Here is a 23,219-nt window from a genome sequence, read left to right on the forward strand (position 1 = left end):
GATATTTTAAAATAACCCCTGATTCAATAGTTGATCTCCTATTGTCCTATTTCATTTATACTTGTGCTTTCTCTCTTTTACAATGATTCGGTCCATTTTGTTGACTATTTCATAGAAGTATTTTTTTTTAAAGATTTTTATTTATTATTAGACAGAGAGAGACACAGCCAGCGAGAGAGGGAACACAAGCAGGGGGAGTGAGAGAGGAAGAGGCAGGCTCCCAGCAGAGCAGGGAGCCCAATGCACGGCTCGATCCCAGGACCCCGGGATCACGCCCTGGGCTGAAGGCATACGGTTAATGACTGAGCCACCCAGGCACCCCTTCATAGAAGTATTTTATTTATTAATTCTACTATTTGATTTTTTTTTTTTAAAGATTTTATTTATTTATTCGACAGAGATAGAGACAGCCAGCGAGAGAGGGAACACAAGCAGGGGGAGTGGGAGAGGAAGAAGCAGGCTCCTAGCGGAGGAGCCTGATGTGGGGCTCGATCCCATAACGCCGGGATCACGCCCTGAGCCGAAGGCAGACGCTTAACCGCTGTGCCACCCAGGCGCCCCTACTATTTGATTTTTAACTCAGTTACTTATGCTTTAATTTTTATCATTTCCTTCTCTCTACTTTCATTAGATTTACTTTTCATTTCTTTTTTAACTTTTGAGATAGATATTTAATTCATTTATTATATTTTATTTTCATTCTTATATTTAATCTATGCATTTTCTTTGCTTTAACTGTATCTCCAAGATTCTGATATATAGGATTTTCATAATCATTATTTTTCTAAGAAACTGTTCAATTTCAATTTATATTTCTCTATTGACTAAGGAATTGTGTAATAACATTTTATTTCCAGATGAAAAAGAACTTGTGCCTTTTGATTTTTCCATTTTATTACATTGTGATAAGACAATGTTGTTGGTTTACATTATTTATATTTGGAAGAATTCATTGACGTTTTCTCAGTGACCTCACATATGGTCAATTTTCATGAATGTTCCAGAGTATTTGAAAAGAAGAAATACTCTTTCATAAGGGTGAAGGGTTCAATATGTATTCATAACATCAATCTTGGGATTATGTTGTTTAGGTTATATATACATGTGTGTGCGTGTGTGTGTAGTTACATAATTTCTTTTCTCTCCCAACTTGCCCTGTGTTGAACTGAGAGTGGATCTATAGCCTGTTCTAATTAATGTACTTCCATGTATTTCTCTTCTTATCTCCCGTATTTATGCTTTATGAAGGTTGCTGCTGCATTATTTGATGCAGAGTTATGGATACCATTTATATCTTTGCTGTGAAGTATGGCCTTCAGTATTATAAAAGTGTCCTTCTTTTGTCTCATTAAGCACTTTTCCCTCCACGAATTTCATCTTGTCAGATGTCAAGGTCACAATCCCTGCTTTCTTGATGTGCATTTTTCTGGTATAGTTTTGCCCATCCTTTTAGTTTTATTGCACTTTGTTTTGGAAGTATCTCTTACAGTGTAGAGTTGGATTTTGCCTTGTAAGACAGTCTGAAAATATTTTTCTTTTCATAAGTTTGTTGAAGCCATTCACATTTATTGTTACAACTTAAACACGTGATCTTAGTCCTGTGTGATTATTTTATGTTGTATTTACTCTGCATTTGTACCATGTGTTTTTCATTCTCTGGTCTGTTTTCTTTGCTTTTTAATAAAAGAAATGTTGGTGATTAAAATGATTTATGTTTTTGTTTTAGTAGTTATCTTTCCACTAATATATTTATATAATGCCCATGTTTTCCTTATTAGGCTTCTACTATTTGGTTTGTCTGCTTTAAATGGTGTCTTTGGCCTTCAACTATAATCTATGTGAAATCAATGAATTTATTCTACTTTTCCATTTTTACCTTTTTCCTCTCATTAACAAATTATGTTATCAGAGCACATAACACCTACATACTATTCTTCCACCTTGTCTCCACCTCTGGTTGGTCTAAGATCTGTAGTTAAATGTAGTCAGTGCTTACCATGGTCCTTCTAACAGTTTCTTCATTCACTTCTTAGTTGGATGAAGGTGGTCTTCTAGTAGATTCTTCACGAAATGCGCATTAGTATCATATTCCCCAAATTCTTGCACGTCTGCAACTCTTTCTCTATAAACAAGCACATGAAAAGATGCTCAACATCATTAGGGAAACACAAATCAAAACCATAATAAGATACCGCTTCACACTCATAAGAATGGCTATTAAAATGGAACAAGGAAAATAACACGTGTTGCAGGAAAATGAGGAAATTGGAGCCCTCATACATCGCTAGCATGAATGTAAAATCGTTCAGTTCTTGTAGAAAACAATTTGGTAGATCCTCAAAAAGTTAAATGTAGAATTATCCCATGACCCACTTCTAGATAATACCCAAAAGAGTTGAAACAGGTACTCAAACAAATCCTTGTAACGAAATGTTCATAGCAGCACTACTCGAAGTAGTCCAAAGGTAGAAACAACTCAAATGTCCATCAGTGGATGAGTGGACAAACAAATTTTGGTTATCCACTCAATGAAGTATTATTCAGCCATAAATGGGAATGAAGACTGATTCATGCTACAATGTGGATGAACCTACAAAAACAGTATATTAAGTGAAAGAAGGCTGACACAGGTCACATATTGTATGATTCCATTTATATGAAATATCCCAAATAGGCAAATCCATAGGAACAGAAAGCAGATTGGTGGTTGCCAAGGGCTGGGGAGAGGAGTGATAGGGTATAAATGCTGAATGTATACAGAGTTTTATTTTGGAGTGATGAGGTGTTTTAGAACTAGGTAGAACAATATTGTGAATGTACCAAATGCCACTCAATTGTTCCCTTTAAAATAATTTTGTGTTATATGAATTTCACCATAGTAAAAAGTGTTTTTCAATAGCCTTCATATTTGAAAGATTATCCGAGTTGGATTTAAAAAAAAAATCCTTTGTTCAGACTTCACCTGAGTTTTTGGTAAGACTATTTGACCACTGCTTAGCTTCCTAAGTTGCTCTTGAGAAATCTAATGCCAACCTAACTTCATTTTCTTTATAAAAGACTTGTTCTTTTGGCCGAGAGGACTACAAGATTATTTTTTTCTTGATTTTTGACTTGAATGTCTAGTTGTTTTATTAAGATATGTTTCAGAGTTGACTGTTTTGAAGCAATTTTGCTACATGGTGGCCCATTTCAATGTGTAGATTCAGGCCTTCAGGTGTACTTCAGGAGAGGTTTCTTGAATTATAGTATTATAAGTTTATCCTATTTCACTGTTTTCTCTTCAGCATCTCTAACTACACTTGTGCTCACCTATTTTATCTATCATTTTCTCACAGATTCTTTTTGCTTCTTTCTTTCATTTCATATTCTTGGCTCCTTTTATTTCCAGCCATTATCTTCCATTGTTGGCTTTCAACATATTTATTTTCTCTTAGGTGTCTTATAATTTAGCCATCTCAAGGTTAATTTTTCTTTTCTTTCCTAATGTCAGTTCCCATTAGTTCCAGTTTGTCAGTTTCTCTTTTGAGTTTTTAAATGCTTGATCTATGTTTTCTCCCCCCATCTGCAAATGCTTGTTTAATTATACTTAGCTCATGTTGGAATGTGGTATTATATTTTCTTTTGCATCAGGGCTGGTTTTCTTGATTCCTTCTGGGGTTTTTCATCTACTGAAGTTTTTCTTCAAAAAAATGGAAGTATAACATACGTTCAGAAAAGTAGGCAGCTGATAACTTGATATTTCACTTTCCCCCTGCACTTACCTGAATCCACCATCATTAAGAATCTATCACATGCCAGGGGTACTGCACCACTTTACATAAACAATGTCATCCTTTTTGCCATCTGATTAATGAGTGACCCACAGTTTGAGTCCCATCCTAATGTTTTGCTTTCTAGGGCCACTCCTGGTACTGATTTTCAGCCTGGGTTCCCCCAAAGCAGTGCCTGAAACAAGGACTTGCATGTAGGAACTTTATTTAGGAAATGATCCCAGAGAGGAGGACAGACTGGGAGAAATAAAATGCAAAAGCCAACACAAAGTTGTATTATCAAGTTGATCACCTCTATGAGTGATGGGGCTTGATCCTGCTGGAACCAACAGAATGCACCTCAGGACTGTCCATCATAGGGATGGACAGGTGGAATATTTATGCATTAGTTCCTGGCTCCCATTGGTCAAGTCCGCTGGGGTGTTGACTTCCTCGTTTGTGAGAAAAGATGAAGGAGGAGGATGTGAGGTAGGGCCCAAGAAGGGTTTCATACTATGTCTTAATGGCTTCCACTGTTTCAGCTAAGTCAGCTCTCAGTCTTAGTGTTGTCTTATGTCTCTGACTGCTTTTAAGACTTTTTTGTCTTTGGTTTGCAGCAGTTTTTCTAGAATGTGCCTTAAGTCGTTTCCTTTGTGCTTACCCAGCCTGGGCATACGGAATGAGGTTGTTCTTGTAACTGTGAAAAAGCGTATTCTGAAAAAGTCTTAATCTTATATGTATGTATTCTTATATGTATTCTGAAAAAGTCTTAATCATTATTTTTTGGAATATTGATTCTAATGCCCCTTTTCCTCTCCTCGGTCTTCAGTTATTAAGTCTAACTGTATAGTATAACTTTCCACACAATCCCACGTCTTTTAACACCTCCCCCTTTTGTTACTTTTCATGCCTCAGAATGGATATATTTTTTAGAAGATTTATTTACTTTTAGAGAGAGAAAGAGAGAGAGAGTGCACAAGAATGAATGCAGGGGGGAGGAGCAGAGGCAGAGGGAGATCAAGATCTCAAGCAGACTCCATGCTGAGTGGGGAGCCCAATGTGGGGCTTGATCTGACAACCCTGAGATCATGACCTGAGCCGAAATCAAGAGTCAGACACTTAACCGACTCAGCCACCCTGGTGCCCCAGAATGGATATTTTTTTAAAATCTTTTTTTACAGGGGGCGCCTGGGTGGCACAGCGGTTAAGTGTCTGTCTTCGGCTCAGGGCGTGATCCTGGAGTTCTGGGATCGAGCCCCACATCAGGCCCCTCCGCTAGGAGCCTGCTTCTTCCTCTCCCACTCCCCCTGCTTGTGTTCCCTCTCTCGCTGGCTGTCTCTATCTCTGTCAAATAAATAAATAAAATCTTTAAAAAAAATCTTTTTCTACAGTTCAGTAAGTCACTTTTCAGTTGTGTCTGATTTGCTATTAGATCCACCTGGTGAATTCTTAATTTCATTTACTGTAATTATAGTCTACATTCATTTATAATATTTCCAGTTATTTTCTTTCAATAATGTCCAATTCTATGTTAAATTTCTCAAGATTGTTTTTAAGTCTATTAACATTTTTAAAAAGATTTTTATTTATTTGAGAGCGAGCAAGCACAAGTCAGGAGTGGGGCGAAGGGAGAGGGAGAAGCAGACTCGCCACTGAGCAGAGAGCCCCTAACTCTATTAACATATTAAACATTGTTTTTTAGAGGTTCATAGATGATGACTTTGTTTTCTGAATTACTTGTGGGAGTTTCACTTTTCTGTTGTCTTAGTCTTCAGTCACATGGTCTTGTCTCCTTATGTGCCTAGTTATTTTTTAATGTGTACCAAACATTGTACATAAAAAATGCAGGGATAAATTGAGCCTGAAGGATTTACTTGGGGGCTCTAAATTTTAGTCTTTGGTGGACTCTAAATTTCTAATTTTTGTTCTTCAAAGTCTGATGAGTATGCTGAGTTCCGTTCAGCTTCGCACCCATGCTTTTAAATTGGCAGATGCCTCTAGAAGCAAATCAGCTTTAATGTCTGGCTCACCGTCTCGGCTTCTCTCTGTTCCTAGATCTTGTTCCTGTGATTCCTTACAGCCTAGGTCACTGGTAACATTTTGATTTTGATGTTTTCAAATGCTTCATATGTAATATGTGTGTGTGTGTATAAAGTCAGATTTTCTAGTTGTTCTCAACAGGAATGTTGGTCCAAACTATCAAACTCATTACTAGTGTAGAACTCCATCCCGAGAAAAAGTTTTATTTTATTTTCTTATGCTACAGAATATGGCTACAGGATAGTTTCGGTAAAACTTATTTGTTTTCTATTTTCCTAGACAGGCCAGGAAGGATAATCATATAGGGTGGGGAGAGGTTTGGGTAGCTTACAGGGTTTCTCAGCTCGACAGTATCTTCTTCTGTTGCTGTAGTGAAGTTTCGTTAATAAATGGCCTCCTTTTAATGAGAATGATACCATTGAATGATACTATCTTTTCCACTGGGGCCCATAGTTTCAGCTGGTTCTTTCTTTCACTACTGTTGTCTCCAAGGATACCTCCCCTTTCAAAGTGTCCTCTTTTCTTTCAGGTGTCTTCCCAAGGCTACCACCTCTGGTTCTATGCACTTTCCAAGCCCCTTTCTTTCACTTCTCCAGTAGCCAGTAACTCTGCCCCCCCAGGCCTCAGACCTGTTCTCAGCATTTCTCCACTCAGCATGGCCTTTGTCCTACTGAGGGAACTTGAGTTGATGTTATCTGTGTTCTACTGCCACTAGAATCCTGTCACACTCTCTTATGTTTAACCCTTGCCTTACTCCCTCTCTGGCGTGGGCTTCTGAGCTGATGTTTATTTCCCCCACTTACATGTAAAGTGAAGTTTGTAGAATTTTCTTTCTCCTAGTTATATAGGAGTGGGTGAGTTCTTGTCCTATTAGAACCCAGAACAGTAACACATATTTTTAACTTTTAGATAGTGTAATTTTTTAGTTATCTCTTTGTTATTTTCTAATTGTACTGCATTTTGCTTAGAGAAACAGCTCTACAAGATTTTAATTCTTTGGAAATTGAGACTTCCTTTGTGGCTGAGTACATGGTTTTTTTTTTTTTTTTTTTTTAAATGTTCCATGTGTATTCTATATTTGCTTGAGTGTAGTAAACCTATTAAGCACATCTTCTAGACTTAAATTTTTTTGATCTATCACAATTAAAATCTAGTAAAACCGATGTGGCCATGTTTTGTCTATAGTTCTGTCAAGTTGTTGCATCGTGTACTTTGAGGCTATATTGTTAGGTGCATATATGCTCAAGTTCATTAGATCTTTGACCTGTTGTTCTTTTTAACAGTAGAAATTGTTTCTTTGTCCCTTGTTTCCCACCTTAAATTCTATTTTGCCTGTTACCTTGGTTCAATGTTAACATAAGACATGTATCTTGTTTTATAGGTTGTCTTTGCTCTCTTGGTTTGAAAGGGCTCCCTCATCTTGGATTGTGTGTAGTCTCTTCAGTTTTCTTCTTAAAATTATCCAATTTCTTCTACTGTTAATGATAGCATATGTAACTAGGACAAAACACATTTATGCCAAATAAAGCTTGATTTTAATGACACATTTCCTTAAAAAACAATTCCTTATCCTTCAGCTCCTTACCAGTGATTCCTGAGAGCTTTCTGAGTTCCAGCCTCTGTTGCTTCACTACAAAAAGCAAAGATACAAAAATTAGCTTGCTGTTGCCTCAGTTTCATAATGGCTGACTAAAAGTGCCCCTGTCATGTTAAATTAAGAAAAGTCTTCACACAAAGGCAGATTTGGGAATTCCACTGGAGCTGTCACCAATGCTGCTATCTAAAGAAGTGGTTGTAGCACCAAGAGAAGAGAAGGGGAAAAAGGTGCCTTGACTGACTAAAAATGAGTAGGGGGACAGACTGGTGGGAGGAAAAGTTCAGTTGAATATAGGTGTAAATAGAACATGACAGAAATAGAAAGATCAAGTTGGCAAATTTGACTTACAAAGAAAACTAATGGTGTTCAGTGAAGAGAGGGGTGATGCTGTTACAGGGATAAGAAAGGTCAATCTCGGCAGAGAGTGAGAAGGGGCAAAAGGCAGAAGACAAGCCTGCTGATGTTCACCACAGAAAAGAGGCCACATTCGAACTCTGAGAGAACCAGATTTTTACTTCAGAAAAACTGAAGGAGAAACACGGTTTAAAGATATAAAGTCAATGTCATATGGAAAACGAGAGGGTAAGAACAGAAGGTGTAACAATACCAGGAACATGGGCCCAGTTTTCCAGGAGGTTAGATTGTAAGGTGCAATCCACTGCTGGCTCTTTGAAATGGAACTGAAAAATCTATCTTGCTAGATAAGAGATTAGGATGAGGGATGTTTTTCAGTTTTTAAAACACTTGTCTCTGGTATTTTTTTAGCTTTCTGGATGACCTGGAGGTTGTTTTTGTTCTGAACAAAAGGGATGTAAAGCTGTTTGCTCCCATTCATGGATCTAACTAGGCATGTTGTCCAATCTATAATAAATCATGGGTTTAGTTTTTCTTTGTTAAGGTAGTCAGAGGCCTTCAGGCATGAGTGACTTATTGAAATGTACTCTCATAGTTGGGGATGAATTATCATCCTGATATTGTCAATCACTCGATAATTTGATATCCCCGGAGCTCTCCCTTGGTTGTTTTGGACTACACAAAGACGGCATTTTATTCTCATATTTGTTCACAGACATGATTCACATTTTGCTATCTAGTGAATAAGGAAATCATTCTAAGTTCAGCAATGGTGGCTGTTTGACTAAAAAAAGTTATTTTCCATATCCACAAAAATGTTAATCAGATTCTTGTCAGAACATGTGTAAGAAGTGGTTTTCATTGTCACAGCTCTTGATGTCAGATTACTAAAATAAATTATGTTTTGTTGTGGGAACATGGGTGCACGCAGAACCTCCCAAGTCACATGACCACTTCTGAGCCCATACTTCTTTGTAACACATAGAAAGTATTTGTGTTTTGTGGTAACGAATGAACGGCAGGAACAGCAGAATTTCAATGTGGCTGTTCTTTATTTGATTAAATATATTCTCTATTTATTCTTAAAAAACTAATTTAACTTAAATGGCAATAAACCATGATAATTTAGAAAACATGTTGAAATTGAGAGTGAAGAGAAATGTTCTCTATGTAAACCGCACTGTAAACCATAAAACTTATTTTTGTCAACTGCTTCTCATGACAGTGGCTGGGAATTTGACATTTCTACTACAGTAGGCAAAAAACCATGTAAAATACACTCTCCCACATACCACATCACATCTCTATTTATATTTCCAAACTAAAAGCATTACAGCCCCCAAAAGTGCTGAGTGTACTGTGTACATTTACACCAAGAGCTGTAAGTTCATGAAAACCTTGCCTTAAACTGGTGTATTTGTGTGGCGAGGCCATTGTTGGCACCCCCTCTCCCCCTCACCATAATGGGTCAGGCTTGGCGCACCAAGAGAAAACCATTGCTCTGTAATCCAAAAAGGTGGTGAACTTTTTTCAATGAATTCTGGTCAACACAAGACAGGATAAAAAAATTATTCTCAAACAGATTATGAAACCCACTCGAAGCATCCATATGATGGCATTCAATACCGCTTACCCACTTCAGAATACGTCGGCAGCTATTCGATTACTTAAGAAAATGAGCCTTATAAGAATTTACGTAGTTGGAAGTTGTGTTATTTTAAAACTAGAAAAGGAATCTTTAATAATCTCTACGGCAAACACGAATGTGACAGAAACATGGCTTGTTCTCTAATCGTATCTGAGGTATACATTCCACCCAGCTGACGAGGTCTCAGAAGTTCCCTAATAAAAACTCCCCCTCTCTACTTAAAGATCATAAGAAGTCAGTGCAATCCAGTTCTTTTCCCTGCAGAAAGGGTATTTAGTTTGGGATGTAACGTTTTAAAACAATAATACAAACCTCCTGGGAGAATACCACAATAAATGTCTCAAAAACCACTCCGTTAATCCCAGGGTATAATCCGGCTGTTTTAAATTACTGCAGGGAATATTATGGGCCTTAATGACACCGTAACTGCATGAAGCCAAAGAAAGCTAGAAAGAGAGGCCAAAAAGATGAGCTCAGAGCCAGCTGAAGTGACAACAAACATGTGGCTGTTTACTAGAATTGGAGAGGTTTAGTCTGCAGATGTTTGTGGTCTCTAGAAGGTTCCAGAGGAATGAGTTATTATGAAGATTTGCAGAGTTTGATGAGAGCAAGATTCTTCCTGGAGATGGCGGGCCCCAGACAGGGAGGCCCAATGGTAGAGACAGAATTTATAGATTTCTGTGGTCAGATCGTACTCTACTGGTCCCACAATGTACATCAACAAATTAATATTGTACGGATGTCATTTCAAAGCCTCCTAAAGACGAGAGTCATTATTGAAGCCATTAGAGCACAGATGGTTCAAACTATATGCAGATATTCATACTTGCATTTTTGCATTATAGCTGCTTTTTTTTCCTGTTGAACTGTAATGAATTGTCTCATAATCTATTCCATCTTCTTGCCATTAGCAGGCTTTGAATGTTCACAAATAGGAGCAAAGAACTCATTTTCCAGAGCTTTAATCACACAAAGAGGGAATGCCTAATTCTCTAAATGAAATGGTCTGTGATCACTGAAGCAGAGATTTAATATATCACGGCAAATTAGGTAGATTTTAATAAATTACTTATCTCCCTGAATACTTTACATATGCTTAAGAAGGAACATAGCCTGTTTGCAAACAGTGAAAACCCACAGCCTATAAAAATCCTTTGAAGAAAATGACAAATAAAAAAGTAAATTAAAAAATGAAATGCATTATATCCTAGACCTCCAGAGACAATTCCTTTGCAGCATTGATTCACAGCTCCATTAAAAATATCAATTAAATCCTTCAGTGAGATTGGGTAAAAGCTAGAAAATTAACTTTCTGAGCTGCTTTTCGAGGATCTGGTTATCCAGATACACCCCACCATTGTACAAGCTTGATGTAAATTTAAAAAATGATAAAAAAGATATTCCTTTCAGGTCTAACTAAGCATATCAGAATTTGAGCCATACTTTTAATAATTTCTTTCTGTGCCATAAGCTAAGTTTTCAAAACATGAATTTCATGTATATACATACATGTACCTATCTATCTCTTCTTTACATACACACATCTTTGGATCCCATTTCACCATTACAAATCCATAAAAATCATACAAATGCGAAGAAGTGTGATTTTTTAAGAAAGAAAACCAAAAACTTGCAGTAATTTAATAAGTTGGTGCCAAGTCTCATTCTTTATATTTAATTGATAGAAACTGCATGCATCAAAGAAAATGCACACTGAGCTTTAATGTGCATAAAATGGATATTAGCATTTTAAAGAGGAAGATTAACACATTAATCCAAGTAATTTTCATATATTGCTTCTAATAAAATCTTCACAGTATAAAACTCTTAATGAGGCTAATCATAGGCATTCCATTTAGTGGGACGATTAGGGATAACATAAAAGTATTCCTTTTCATAGGTTTTCTAAGATTTATCCTTTTTGCTTATTAAAAGTAAAAATGGGAATTGCATGTCGGTTCTTCATAAGAAAGTGTTGAAAATGCAAATAGATTTTCTCATGCTATCATGTAGGTATAAATTATTGAGAAGGTACTGCCCATGGTGGAGAACTGAAGTCCTGAGGGGTGGCAGTCATGGGAAGGAGGGAATAGAAAAAATAAACAAATGGAAAAGTATACAAAACTTGAACACTACCAACCCAGGCCTCCCCCACCCTGCGTCCCATGAATTATAGATTATATACACCAGAGTAATTACAGAAATCTCATCTCCAAACTTTCATGTTAGCATTTACTCAGGAGCAGGAGATGCCTCTGGAACAGCTTCTTTCCGCCTCCAAGTCATCTCTGTATTGCTCGTAGACAGACTGTAGGGCATGGAGCGCTTCGATGGTTACCCTGAGCTTGCCGATACATCCACCACCTGCCCGTGCATCAAAGACTAGGGGGAAAAATGGCAGAAGAGTGTTAATATTTCTTCAGACAGACTACCTGAAACAGGAATTGCAAACGTGAAGACGGCTCTATAAAAGGTCAAAGTTCACTGGCACCTCAGAAATCTGTAAATTAAAGCCTGTCCCGTGTGTAGGAAGATACACATTTCAGGTGTATCACATGTGTGCCTACTTCTTGCCCATGGAGTTAAGACTCATGATCTCTCCTGAAGCTGACCTCGTGGCAAGGCTGTAGGATGATGATTCCCGCACAGGAGCAGAATTTCTAACAGAAGAAATAAAGTCTAGAAGGGATCAATTTCAAAAAAAAATTTTTTTTAAGGAAACCTTTAAACACAACTTGGTATACAAAGACTTAGGTGGAGACACGAGTGGTCCCCAGCTCATTTCCGAGTTTCTTTATACCTCTTCTTCGGGACTCCTCACTTCACTGCTCTGTCTGGCACAGAACACAGCATTAAAATCCTGACCTGACACCTGAGTGTTGAAGTTTTTCAACTCTCTCTCAAAACATGGCCGCAGTAGCTGTCTGTGACAGATTAGTATGGCCATATGTGGATTCTCAGAATGAGAAGATGGGCTGTTAACCAGAACTGACTGGAGAAAAGATTAAGAATATAAAACAAATTAAGAATATAGATCATTTTCATCACTTCTCTCAGACTCTCTTGGTTCTGGTTGTCTTTCAGAGGGTTTAGGTTAATATTTTAATCCTCTCATCTTTTTCTGTGCCAAACAAAGTTGTGACAAACTGTCATGTAGTTAGATATGTATAGTTTACAAAGATTTCCCAGGATAGGTTTCGATTTTGGTTAATTATCTGGCTTGCTGTTGACTTGGGAGCATGTAACGCACACACAGGACAGACGGCTTGGCATCTGAACCGCAGCTGAACCACAGGGTAACGGTGTCCGGTACTTAGGAGGTGCTCAAGTAAGTGTTCACCGATGCACGAATAAACGAGTGAACAAGCCGTGTGTACAGACCTCCAGAGACGGCTCTGCTAACTTAACAAATGCAGCTAAGACTCAGCCTCATTTGTCCACTTACTGCGTACAGCCCTGGCCATCCTCATTATGACTGTGAAACGTCGGATTCATAAAGCACAATCCCTTCAGCATGTCCTAAATACGTTATATGAGAATATAGAGGGTGGGAACTAAGCCCTGATGGGACTCATGCCTTTGAGGTGAAAACCCAGGAGGGTACATTTTGTCAGGAATCCTTTACTCCTCTCAGAATCCTGCCAGGAAAGAAGTGACCGTTACGACTCGGAGACATTTGCAGTGGCTGTATCACTGGATTGTATCACTGAATTAAAGAGAAGCCTTACAAAAGACAGTATAATGATGACTCAGAATAACATTCCTTGGCTGAAATAAGGCTTGACAGCATGAAGCTTCCATAAACAACATCAACAAAATCCAATGGCCACATTTTTGTCACACACTCACCCTCAATACTAACAAAATGAATAATTCCTTGTGAAGTGAAATTAATTATTTTAAAATTTCTGTTGATTGAAAGGAAGGCAGGAGGGGACGGCAAGGGAGGGAAAAGCTTCCAGCTTCAAAAAAAAAAACCAAAACCTTCAGTTGCAAAGGAGTCAACCAATGTGTGACTCAACATCCCTGCAGCCAGCAAAAAAGAAGGTTTTAATAAAGAATTTGGATTTCAGCATTTGTTGTACAAATTGAGCAATACTTCCACCCATACCGTCGATAGTTTGCTCGATGATGTCTCTCCCTTCCTGAAACATGTCCGCGAGGTCAACGTTAGCAATGCCAATGTCATCGCACTCCAGATCCTGTTCATCCTCTGGGGGGTCGCTGACCACCGTGAAGCGAACACTGAGAAAGGGAAAGGAAGACACGGAAAATCCCCACAAAGGGAGGAAAAAGTCACCATAAAACACAACTCCCAAGTGGGGTTTTATCACTAAGTATGAAATCTCGAAGTTTCCAATTATTCCAGTAAAAAGCAAATTACAAGAGGTTAGATAAGTTATTGTATGAACTACTAGAATTATTATAGCACGCCCAGCCTTCAAGTGAACATAAATCCACTTTTCTAAGCACTGATTAACATTTAACTCTAGAATCTGGGGAAATTACTAGGCAAAGAGACGAACCAGATGTTCTCTCTAATACACACTATCTAATCGTATTGGGACACATCTACCTTTAAGGCTAAAAGGATCCAGTGAATAAAGACCATGGAGATCAGGGCACCATTTTCAAAAGAAATGCAACATTTTCTATAGAAATGTACAACTTTGGAGTGGCCACCAAGCAATTCACCCAACTCTCTATCCTATGAAATGCAGGGACCATGCTCCCCGGTAACGTTCTGAGTCACGTTAGATAAATATTGTAGCTCTGCGCGACAGCTACACAGAATGTTTGTACTAGTTCAGCACTCTTTCAACTTTCAATCCTAGCATTCAAGTTTTATTTTACTTTTAGACACATAATTGTAGGGTTCTGATGGGACTGATTTGAATTAGTGGCTTGTGTTGAGGCCAAACACACTTGGATTGACCAAATGACAGGAATTTACAGTTAAGTACTCTTTTGATATGTCTTGGCAGTGTAGCTAAAACCATGGATACTTGTAAACTACCATTTTAACCATTTTCAAAACCTAGGCCCTCCAAATCAGAAACAAAACAAGAAACTTGTTTCTTAGATGACATTTTGAGATGAAAATCTAAGTCTCTGAGAAATCATACCTTGAACAATACGTGCAAATAAAATCCTTTTCAAACACTTATAGGTAAACAGGATAGTATTTTTAACTAATTTGCTGAAAGTAAGCATTCGACATTTCACTGCTTTACCAAGTCCCTGTTTTTACCCAACAATAAATTTTGATTAGAAAACAGAAATCCCGGGATGCCTGAGGGGCTCAGTCGGTTAAGCGTCTGCCTTTCGCTCAGGTCATGATCCCAGAGTCCTGGGACTGAGTCCCGCATTGGGCTTCTTGCTCAGCGGGGAGTCTGCTTCTCCTTCTGCCTATTGCTCCCCCTGCTTGTGCTCTCTTTCTCTCTCTGATAAATGAATAAAATCTTAAAAAAAAAAGGCAAATAGAAATCCCTTCCATTGAAACCGAAGGCATACAGATCCTGATTTGTAAGTGGACGAGTATTTTATATGATGCATAAAACAAAGGGATTGAGATGGAGAGGTTAAAAGACATCCATTGTGAGTTCAAATTTCTGCTTTCCAACTATTAGCTGTGTGATGTTAGGCACATTACTCAACCTCTCTGTTCTTATCTGTAGAATGGGAAGGGGAATATCTATCTCATAGGGCTCTTATGAGGATCAAAGGAGATGATACATGTAAACAGTGCCTGGAACATAGCAAGCACTGAGGAAATGTTTGCTCTTTTATTACTACTATTTTTAATCTAGGTAGAGCTGCTTAAGCTTCTACATTTCCAACGGAAGAGAAAAAGAAGACATGGGGAAGACTTGTTTCAATTGAAAACTGAGATTGCCAAATTATACAATGACTGTATCAGTCAGTTAAACAAGAAGAATGGCGATGAAAGTAATTGTCCTAAAATGAATATGCTTGGAAGAGTAGGAATTACACGTGATATCTGATGCAAATTCTACATCCGCAAGACTTACAGAAAAGATAGAGGCTATGCAGATTGTACTAATACTGTTAAGTGTTATCCTCCTATAATGTCTCATATTTAAGGATCATATCTCTATCACTTTACAAATGCAGACCATTACCTCCACTGAATATATGAGAATTCTGAGACAAAAAGGAAAAAAAAAAAACCCTTCTAAATGCCAGGGAAAGGGCCAGAAACCAAAATTCAGTATTTCTAGCTTTAAATTCTGTAGAGAGCAAAATGAGATGTCAAATACGAAATTGAGAAACTACGAAGTTAAGCTGAAAAGGGAAGAAGGTACACTAAAATAATTTAACAGCTACAATTTGGCTTAGGCTAAACTGCACACAAGATGTTAGACACATTTTATGTCTCTCCTTTAAGGCTGCCAAACAAAGAGATGGAAACCTTGCTTGTTCTGTGTCCTGAAGAGGCTTCCAGTCCAGTCTGAGGACCGGGGCAGACATGTGGGGTAGATGTCAGACACCCACAGGGAGGTGAAACCGGTAGGGCCGCTGGAGCTGCTCCTGCCTCCCCTTCTCCCCTCTCCCTCCTGCAGACCTCCCCTCTTGCCAGGTCCTAGACACAGACCTCTGTGTCCTCCTGCAGGCCCGAGGTTCCCTTTGCCTTTGATGATCTTCCTTGCGTGGTTCATGACCTGACCGGGTCCTCTCGTCCCCTCACTTTCCAGCTTACTGTCACCTCCTTAGGCTCGCTGTCACTGTTACTTTCTATGTGAGCAACTTGTTTAACTTACTATAAAATGTAATTGGTTTATTTGTTTACTTGTTGTTGTCTGTCATCCTCAGTGGGACGGAAACTCCGTAAGTGCAGGGACTCCACCTTGTGAAGCATTTCGCTCCCGATACTTACGTAGGGGACCATAAATGTTGTTGAATGACCACATGAACTGCAAATTGGATGATGTCCCGGAAGGCTGGCTCATTTGAAGCAGGTCTACTGGAGGAGGCAGGCCCTGGGCTGGGCATCAAGGTTTAGACCTCAAATGTCACTTGCTGTTGTTTAGGAAATCAGAAAGCACTAAAACTCCTTAAATCGCTTGATGTTTTTGATTCTTTGCTCATTCTGAAATAATTCCTTTCCATATAAAACAGGAGAGAAGACCCTAAGGGTTACCTGTGAGCTGTACCTACTGGAATGCGGATGGTGCTAGTGGATCTGCTCAATGGACATGGTAAAGAGAAGAAATGAAACCAAGAAAGAACCTTAAGTCAGTGCCAACACGATGACCTCAAATAAGTAATTTTTAAGTCCTCCCTCAATGTGTTACCTCCCTTTGAAAGTGACACTTGTATACTTGCAAATATAGCCAGGGCCAGGGTGCAAAGGTCCTGTACGTAATTCGTTATGCAATGTACATAAATTTATGTATGTCAGGGAAGACTGGCCAAACTTCTCTGACTGTGGCTTTGTAAGCTGTCTCCAATATTCAAGAGGGGTGCTGCCTGAGAAAGCGAATTCTTATAAACTAACAGGTACTTAAAACAATGTGAAATAATGGGACCTGTAAGTATTTGCAAGATGTGAGACCATTCACTGGAACAACAGTTGTCTTTGGCTGTGGAAACATGAAAACATATACTCCCCCCTTCTCCTGAAGAAAATGATACTGTCAGGGAGAAAAGCAGGCGCAGCCATTCTCTCCTGTTATGGTCTCATTCCCGCCACAGTGGGCAGTGGTGTGGTCAGTGGCGTGGGCGTGGCCACTCTGGGCATTCACTCAGCCTCCATCCCCTGCCACCAGTCACTCTGTGCCTCCAGTGCCTCTCTTGGTTTTTCTCAAAATGACACGAACATTTGTGTCTCTGGGGGTCATTTAGAGATTTTAAGAGAAACAACGATGGGTCAGTGGAAGTCATTACATTTACTGTGGACTTTAAACAAAAATTTTAAACTATTTTGCTACAAGGAAGCAGGTCTTTTGAGGAAAGGCAAGCCTACATTTAAAGCAGAATCTGTCTTTTTAAAAATACCCACTTGTGAGGAAACAAAATTGCTCTCCCCGATGAGGAGTGCTACTTATATGTTCTAACATTCCAGAGACAAAGTGAACACAGAGGTAGACAAGTAAGACTGAAAAGATTGGGAAGTCCAGCCCATGGCTTGTCCATGGGAACAGAGCTCAGTCACGGATAGTAACGACCCAGTCTGTTGACCACAGAGAGGCAGATGACAAGGTCAGTGCTGTGTAATCACTTGTGACCTGGGATGACCATGGAACACTGAGGCATTGAAGGGGCCTTGAAAGAGGCTCAAGTATACAAAGTAAATAAGTAAAACTTGAATGATTATCTACCACGCTGGGAAAAACAGAACTTCAGGCTAATTAACCCCTTCTTCAGAACTGAGATCCAAAGACCTGATAAATGTACTTCAAGGAGTTAACGAAAAAGCTACTATCAGATCCTAAGAGCTAAGAATTCCAGTCTCCTTTCTTGAAAGAGAAGATCAAATGCTAGTTTGCAAGCTCTTTTGAAACACAGAATGTCTTGGGGTGCCTGGCTGGCTCAGTCGATGGAGCACGGGACTCTTGGTCTCAGGGTTGTGAGTTCGCGCCCCATGCTGGGCGTAGAGGTTACTTAAAAATAAAATCTTGAAAAAAAAAGAAAAATAAAATCTTGAAATAAAAGAAAAATAAAATGTCTTTAACTTTCCCTTCACGCCCTCTAGGAAAGGGGAGAACTCGAGCCTCCTTCTCGGGTGGGCAGGGGCGGGCTCCAACTCCGAGGCACTAACATCTATGGGCCACAAAAGCAAGGAGAAGAGAGATAAAGGGCCCATCCCGGCTAAGGGAGGAGAGCCAGCTAATGGGCTGGTGGGCAGCGCCTTACATAACTCCTCAAACTATACACATGGCAGCGCACACAAAAGCAGGAAGTTACTAAGATCAGGGGTTTTCCTCCTTAAAAGGATATCATTTCTCTACTGAACCAGGATCCAAAATCTGTTGAGATTGCCAAAAAAAAAAAAAAAAAAAAAGGCACAAAAAATACCATGAAATGATGACTAATGAAACGATGACAGTAAGGTACAATTAGTCTGGAAGGCTGATGAGCTAGTACGAGTAGTAATACCGACATCACTACTACTTACACCGATGACAATGAACGCTTATTGCGCCCTCTGTGTCAGGTGCTACTCCAGCCATCCCGCATTGATTATCTCGTTGAATCCTCCCAACCACCCTATCTGGTATTATCTCCATTGTACAGATGAAGAACACGAGGCAGAGGGTAGGTGTCCAAGGTCCGACAGTTAGTAAGTGATGAAACAAGAATTTATACTCCGGCCCCGTGGCTCCCGAGTACGCCCTCCCTGCAATCATGTCATGCACTTTCGTAATACTCAAACAGTAATGGGATACCGGGTATACACCGTAGGGTGTTTTGGTCTGCAAAGCACTGTCGGATCTTGACAGTTAACTCTGGATGGTACACTGGGCTACTTCGTGTCTAGGAGGATAGAGACCAAGAGGAAACATACTCATTCAAGGGCACACGGTGAATCACAATTCTGATTCCGCATCTTGAGCTTTCTTTCGCCACACCATGCCACAGAGATCTACTTTCTATAAACCATCCGATAATTTAGAATGCTTAAATATACCTCGTGTAAGGCAGCTCTTGTTTCAGTAGTATTGCCTTTAAGATGTCTCTCTTTGCTTGGTTGTTTTCTTTATCCACGTAGATCACTATACCAAAAAAAAAAAAATCCACAGAAAGAAGTCACTCAGGAATATGCTACATTAGTACCATTCTGTATTTGTATAAATAGCTGTTTTTAGAGACACAAGTCATGCCACCTGACTTGGGTGCCTGGGAAAAGAAAGCAGCTCTGGAAAGCAGAATCAAATCTGAGCAGTCATGTGATCTAATGTCATGTCACGGGCAGGTTTATGCGCACACTGTCAGAAAAGATACAAGCAACATCTAAGGGTGCCACATCGCTGTCACTGCCTGTTAATGGCACTGGCAGTCATGACAGTAAAAGCCAGTGGTCTTTATTGCTTTGTATTTGAGGGATTTACTGCATTTTCTCTCACCCAAGAAGCGAGTGATAATGATAATGTATGGCAGAGAGCTTGTCCTTCCTGACAGCCTCGGTAATTTAATCCTTCTCTCCTGCCACAACATGCAATAAAAGAGGCATCTAGTGTATTGGGTTGAGGAAATCCATAGGCTGACGTGTGCTGGTGTTCGGGTTGGGGGGGGGCAGGAGAGAAATGTAGGGAAGGGAGAGAGAGGCTTTTTAGGGTATGAAGTTTGTCTTTGGTTTTTGATGGTGCGTGTTGGGCGGGGGTGGGGGGGAGGTTGCTGGGGTGGCTCAGTTGGTTAATCATCTGACCCTTGGTTTGGGCTCAGGTCATGATCTCAGGGTTGTGGGATGGAGCCCTGTGTCAGGCTCTGTACTTGGTGGGGAGTAGGCTTGGGGATTTTCTCTCTCCCTCCCTCTGCCCCACCCCTGCTCACACTTGCATGCACACTCTCTCTAAATAAATAAATCTTAAAAAAAAAAAAAAAGTTGCATGTTGGCATGCAGGAATGTGGCCAGACTATACTTGGCTGAAATATGAGATGAGAGAGCTGATCTAAAGTCCCACCAGGAAGAAGGCGGTGAACACTTGAAACTGTAACTAAACGCCTGCGCTTTGGGGAAATGGCATCTCGGAGTGCGAACACCGATTTCCAACCTGATTATTTTTTCTCAGCTCAGTAACAATTCAGCATGCCTTAGCTTCTGAAGACATTTCTTTTTCAGATGCCATTTTGGAGGTAAAATGTCCCCTGTGACCAGATCTCAATTAGAGACTATCCCTGATCAAAAGTACACAAAGGGTGAAAGATATCATGACAATTCCAAAGCCAGACTCCGCTGGGAACCAACATATTTCATCCTGAGAATGTTTCCCTGGACAATTTTAGTCCAATCTCAAATCATGATACTATCAATTCATTTAATCATTTGGCTCAGCTGACGTGCTGGGCACTTCGTTAGGCACACAGGGTGGGAGACACATCGGGGCCTGTGTAGGGGTGGGTTCACTGTTTAAGAGAGTGAGAAGGAAGGTCAAACAGCGGCTCTCAGGTTGTTGCTGTTAGCACAGTGCAATATCAGTAAATGTGACTAGTTATACAGGTTACTGAGATTTATAGGAATCAGAAAAGACAAAGGGTTCAGAGTATTTTGTAAGCATAGTGCTTGGCTTATCGGTGCTAAAAAGGCTTTACTGAGAGATGAGTTCCACTAGTGCTGGGAGGCTCATTTTGGCCACCAGTACACCAAGCCAAATGGGAACTTTTTTCCCCAAATGGAAATTTTTTTGTTTTTGCTGTTTATCACCAATTCAAGATGAGGTTGAGCATATCTTTTTGACTTCAGAGTTCTAAAGCTTAAAAGCCATAATAGTCTACATTATTATTTTTTTTGTGATAATTTTTTGTATAATTTCCCCTGAAGTTTTATTGAGATATAACTGCTTATAACATTATATTAATTTTATGTGTATAACATAATGATGTGATATATGTATATATTACAAAACGATTACCACCGTAAGTTTAGTTAATATCTATCACCTCACCGAATCACACATGTTTTTTTTCTTTTGATAAGAACTTTTTAAAGATCTACTCTTAGCAACTTTCAAATACACAGTAAAGTCTTGTTAACTATAGTGGTCTACATTATTTGAAGACAAGGGTTATCTCAATGATACAGAAAAACAAAAAAACCTGAATTCAAAGTCCAGCATCTAGAGAGTTTTTCAGTTAAGTTAGGCTGGTTCTGACAAACCTCAATGGCTTGAAAAATATTTTTTTAATGTGGTTAAATACACATAACATAAAATTTATCATTTTAACCATTTTTAAGCATACGTTTGGCGCCATTAAGTACATTCATACTGTTGTACAACCATGACTACCATCCAGCTCCAGAACTTTTTCATCATCCCAAATTGAAACTCTGTTCCAGGTTCTCCCAGTCCCTGGTAACCTCTATTCGACTCTTTGTCTGTATGAACTGGCCTCTTCTAGGTACGTCTTGTTAAGCAGAACCATACAATATTTGTCCTTTCATGTCTGGCTTATTTTACTTAGCATAATGTTTTTCAAGGTTCACTCATGGCATGTATCCGAATTTCACTCCTTTTTAAGACTGCATAATGTTCCATTTTGCTGTACAGATTTGGTTTATTCATTCGTCTGTTGATGAACATTTGGGTTGTTTCCACCTTTTGGCTATTGTAAATAATGCTGCTATGAACATGGGTATTCAAGCACCTGTCAGAGTCCTTGGTTTCAATTCTTTTGGATAGGTATCCAGAAGTAGAACTGCTGTACCATATGGCAATTCTACATTTAACTTTTTTTTTTTTTTAAAAAACATCTTTAGGGGCGCCTGGGTGGCATAGCGGTTAGGTGTCTGCCTTCGGCTCAGGGCGTGATCCCGGCGTCATGGGATCGAGCCCCACATCAGGCTCCTCCGCTATGAGCCTGCTTCTTCCTCTCCCCTGCTTGTGTTCCCTCTCTCGCTGGCTGTCTCTATCTCTGTCGAATAAATAAATAAAATCTAAAAAAAAAAAAAAAAAAAAATCTTTATCACTGAAATCGGTAAAAAAAAAATGGTGTAGTTGGGACACCTTCTGCTTCTGCTTCCTCCAGCTGGCCAGCACACCGTATTTCCTATTCTCTTAACGATGAGACAAATAGTGACAGTCACCATTTACTGAGTGATATTTATGTACTAAGTACTACGCTCAAAACTTTTCTTATGGCAATCGCATATGATAAGAACCATGCTGTCCCATATTTGACAGATGATTAAATAGACCCAGAGAAAGTAAGTAATTTGCCCAAGCTCACCTAGTTAGAAAGTGGCAGAACCAGAATTTGGATCCAGGAGAGTCTGCCTCCAGAGCCTGCCTTCTTAACCTCCATGCTAGAACTTCTTCCTCCACATGAAGCCAAAACTTTTCCTGCTGTTTAAGCTGCAACCGTGTTGTTAGCACAGATGGGAGTGAGAGAGAGTTCTACCCCTGCAGAAGGGAAGCCACCGGAGCCTCCTTTCACTCTTTCACAAAGGGATTATTACTTAGGTTCAGCGGATCAAGCGCCTTAAACAACTCTCTCGGGCTGAACACTTTATAGAATTCCTTTCTGAAAAAAACTCAAGCTCCTTACCCATCAGCTAGCTTCTCCAAAGGTATACCAAATGTGAAGTCCAGCTCTCCTGCTTGCATAAACAACGCCTAGAATATGGGCGTCTTAAGCTAGCCCAGCAATTCTCTGCCTTTAACGTACGCCCGCATCCCCGGGAGGGCTGGTTAGAGTGCTCATGAATAAGCTCACCCCGAGTTTCTAATTCAGCAGGCCTGGGGTAGGGCCTGAGAATGTGCATTTTTATCTTCACAGCAGCTACTGCTGCTGCTGGTCTGGATGCCACACACTGAGAACCACTTGTAGCTCAACATCCCTTCCCCTAATTTTTGAGTGAACACTCTTGCGTTGAACATGTGGGGAACTGGGACAGTCCACCTCTAGATCAGGGTCCTAAGGACATCCATTTGGTGTTCTGGAACTAGATGGTTAAAAAAGAAATCTACAGTTTCAAAACTTCACATACATCTTTTAAAAAGCAATTCTGGTGATTTGAAAAGTATCAGAACTCTCTAAAAATTAAGCTATTTATCTTTTATTCTCATTAGAAATCACATTTGTTTAGGACTTGCTAGATTTTGACATAAACTTATTGAAAGGATATGTCTCAAAAAAGGTACAAAACAGT

General features: G+C 39.5%; 1 protein-coding gene and 1 long non-coding RNA gene across 3 annotated transcripts in view; one reads left to right on the forward strand and one right to left on the reverse strand.

Moving 5' to 3' along the window:
- The window catches only part of LOC130544096 (uncharacterized), a 41,765-nt gene extending 23,691 nt beyond the window's left edge, over positions 1 to 18,074 (forward strand). Inside the window, exon 3 of the long non-coding RNA XR_008960079.1 lies at positions 16,529 to 18,074. This is a non-coding gene — a long non-coding RNA (uncharacterized LOC130544096). The remainder of the gene's footprint in view (positions 1 to 16,528) is intronic.
- Positions 7,129 to 23,219, reverse strand: part of RPGRIP1L (RPGRIP1 like) — a 93,172-nt gene continuing 77,081 nt past the window's right edge. The window contains exons 24-28 of one of the 2 annotated variants that reach the window (XR_008960078.1): positions 19,041 to 19,125; positions 13,500 to 13,633; positions 11,588 to 11,770; positions 7,375 to 7,419; positions 7,129 to 7,286 (exon numbers count right to left, since the gene is read on the reverse strand). Coding sequence is in view for 1 of the 2 variants with exons in the window: in XM_057314089.1 (XP_057170072.1) it covers positions 11,625 to 11,770; positions 13,500 to 13,633; positions 19,041 to 19,125 (365 nt within the window). In the remaining variant the exon portion in view is untranslated. The remainder of the gene's footprint in view (positions 7,287 to 7,374; positions 7,420 to 11,587; positions 11,771 to 13,499; positions 13,634 to 19,040; positions 19,126 to 23,219) is intronic. The other variant, XM_057314089.1, reaches the window with a different exon arrangement.

Source organism: Ursus arctos, unplaced genomic scaffold (assembly GCF_023065955.2).
Source record: "Ursus arctos isolate Adak ecotype North America unplaced genomic scaffold, UrsArc2.0 scaffold_19, whole genome shotgun sequence".
NCBI classification, from domain to species: domain Eukaryota; kingdom Metazoa; phylum Chordata; class Mammalia; order Carnivora; family Ursidae; genus Ursus; species Ursus arctos.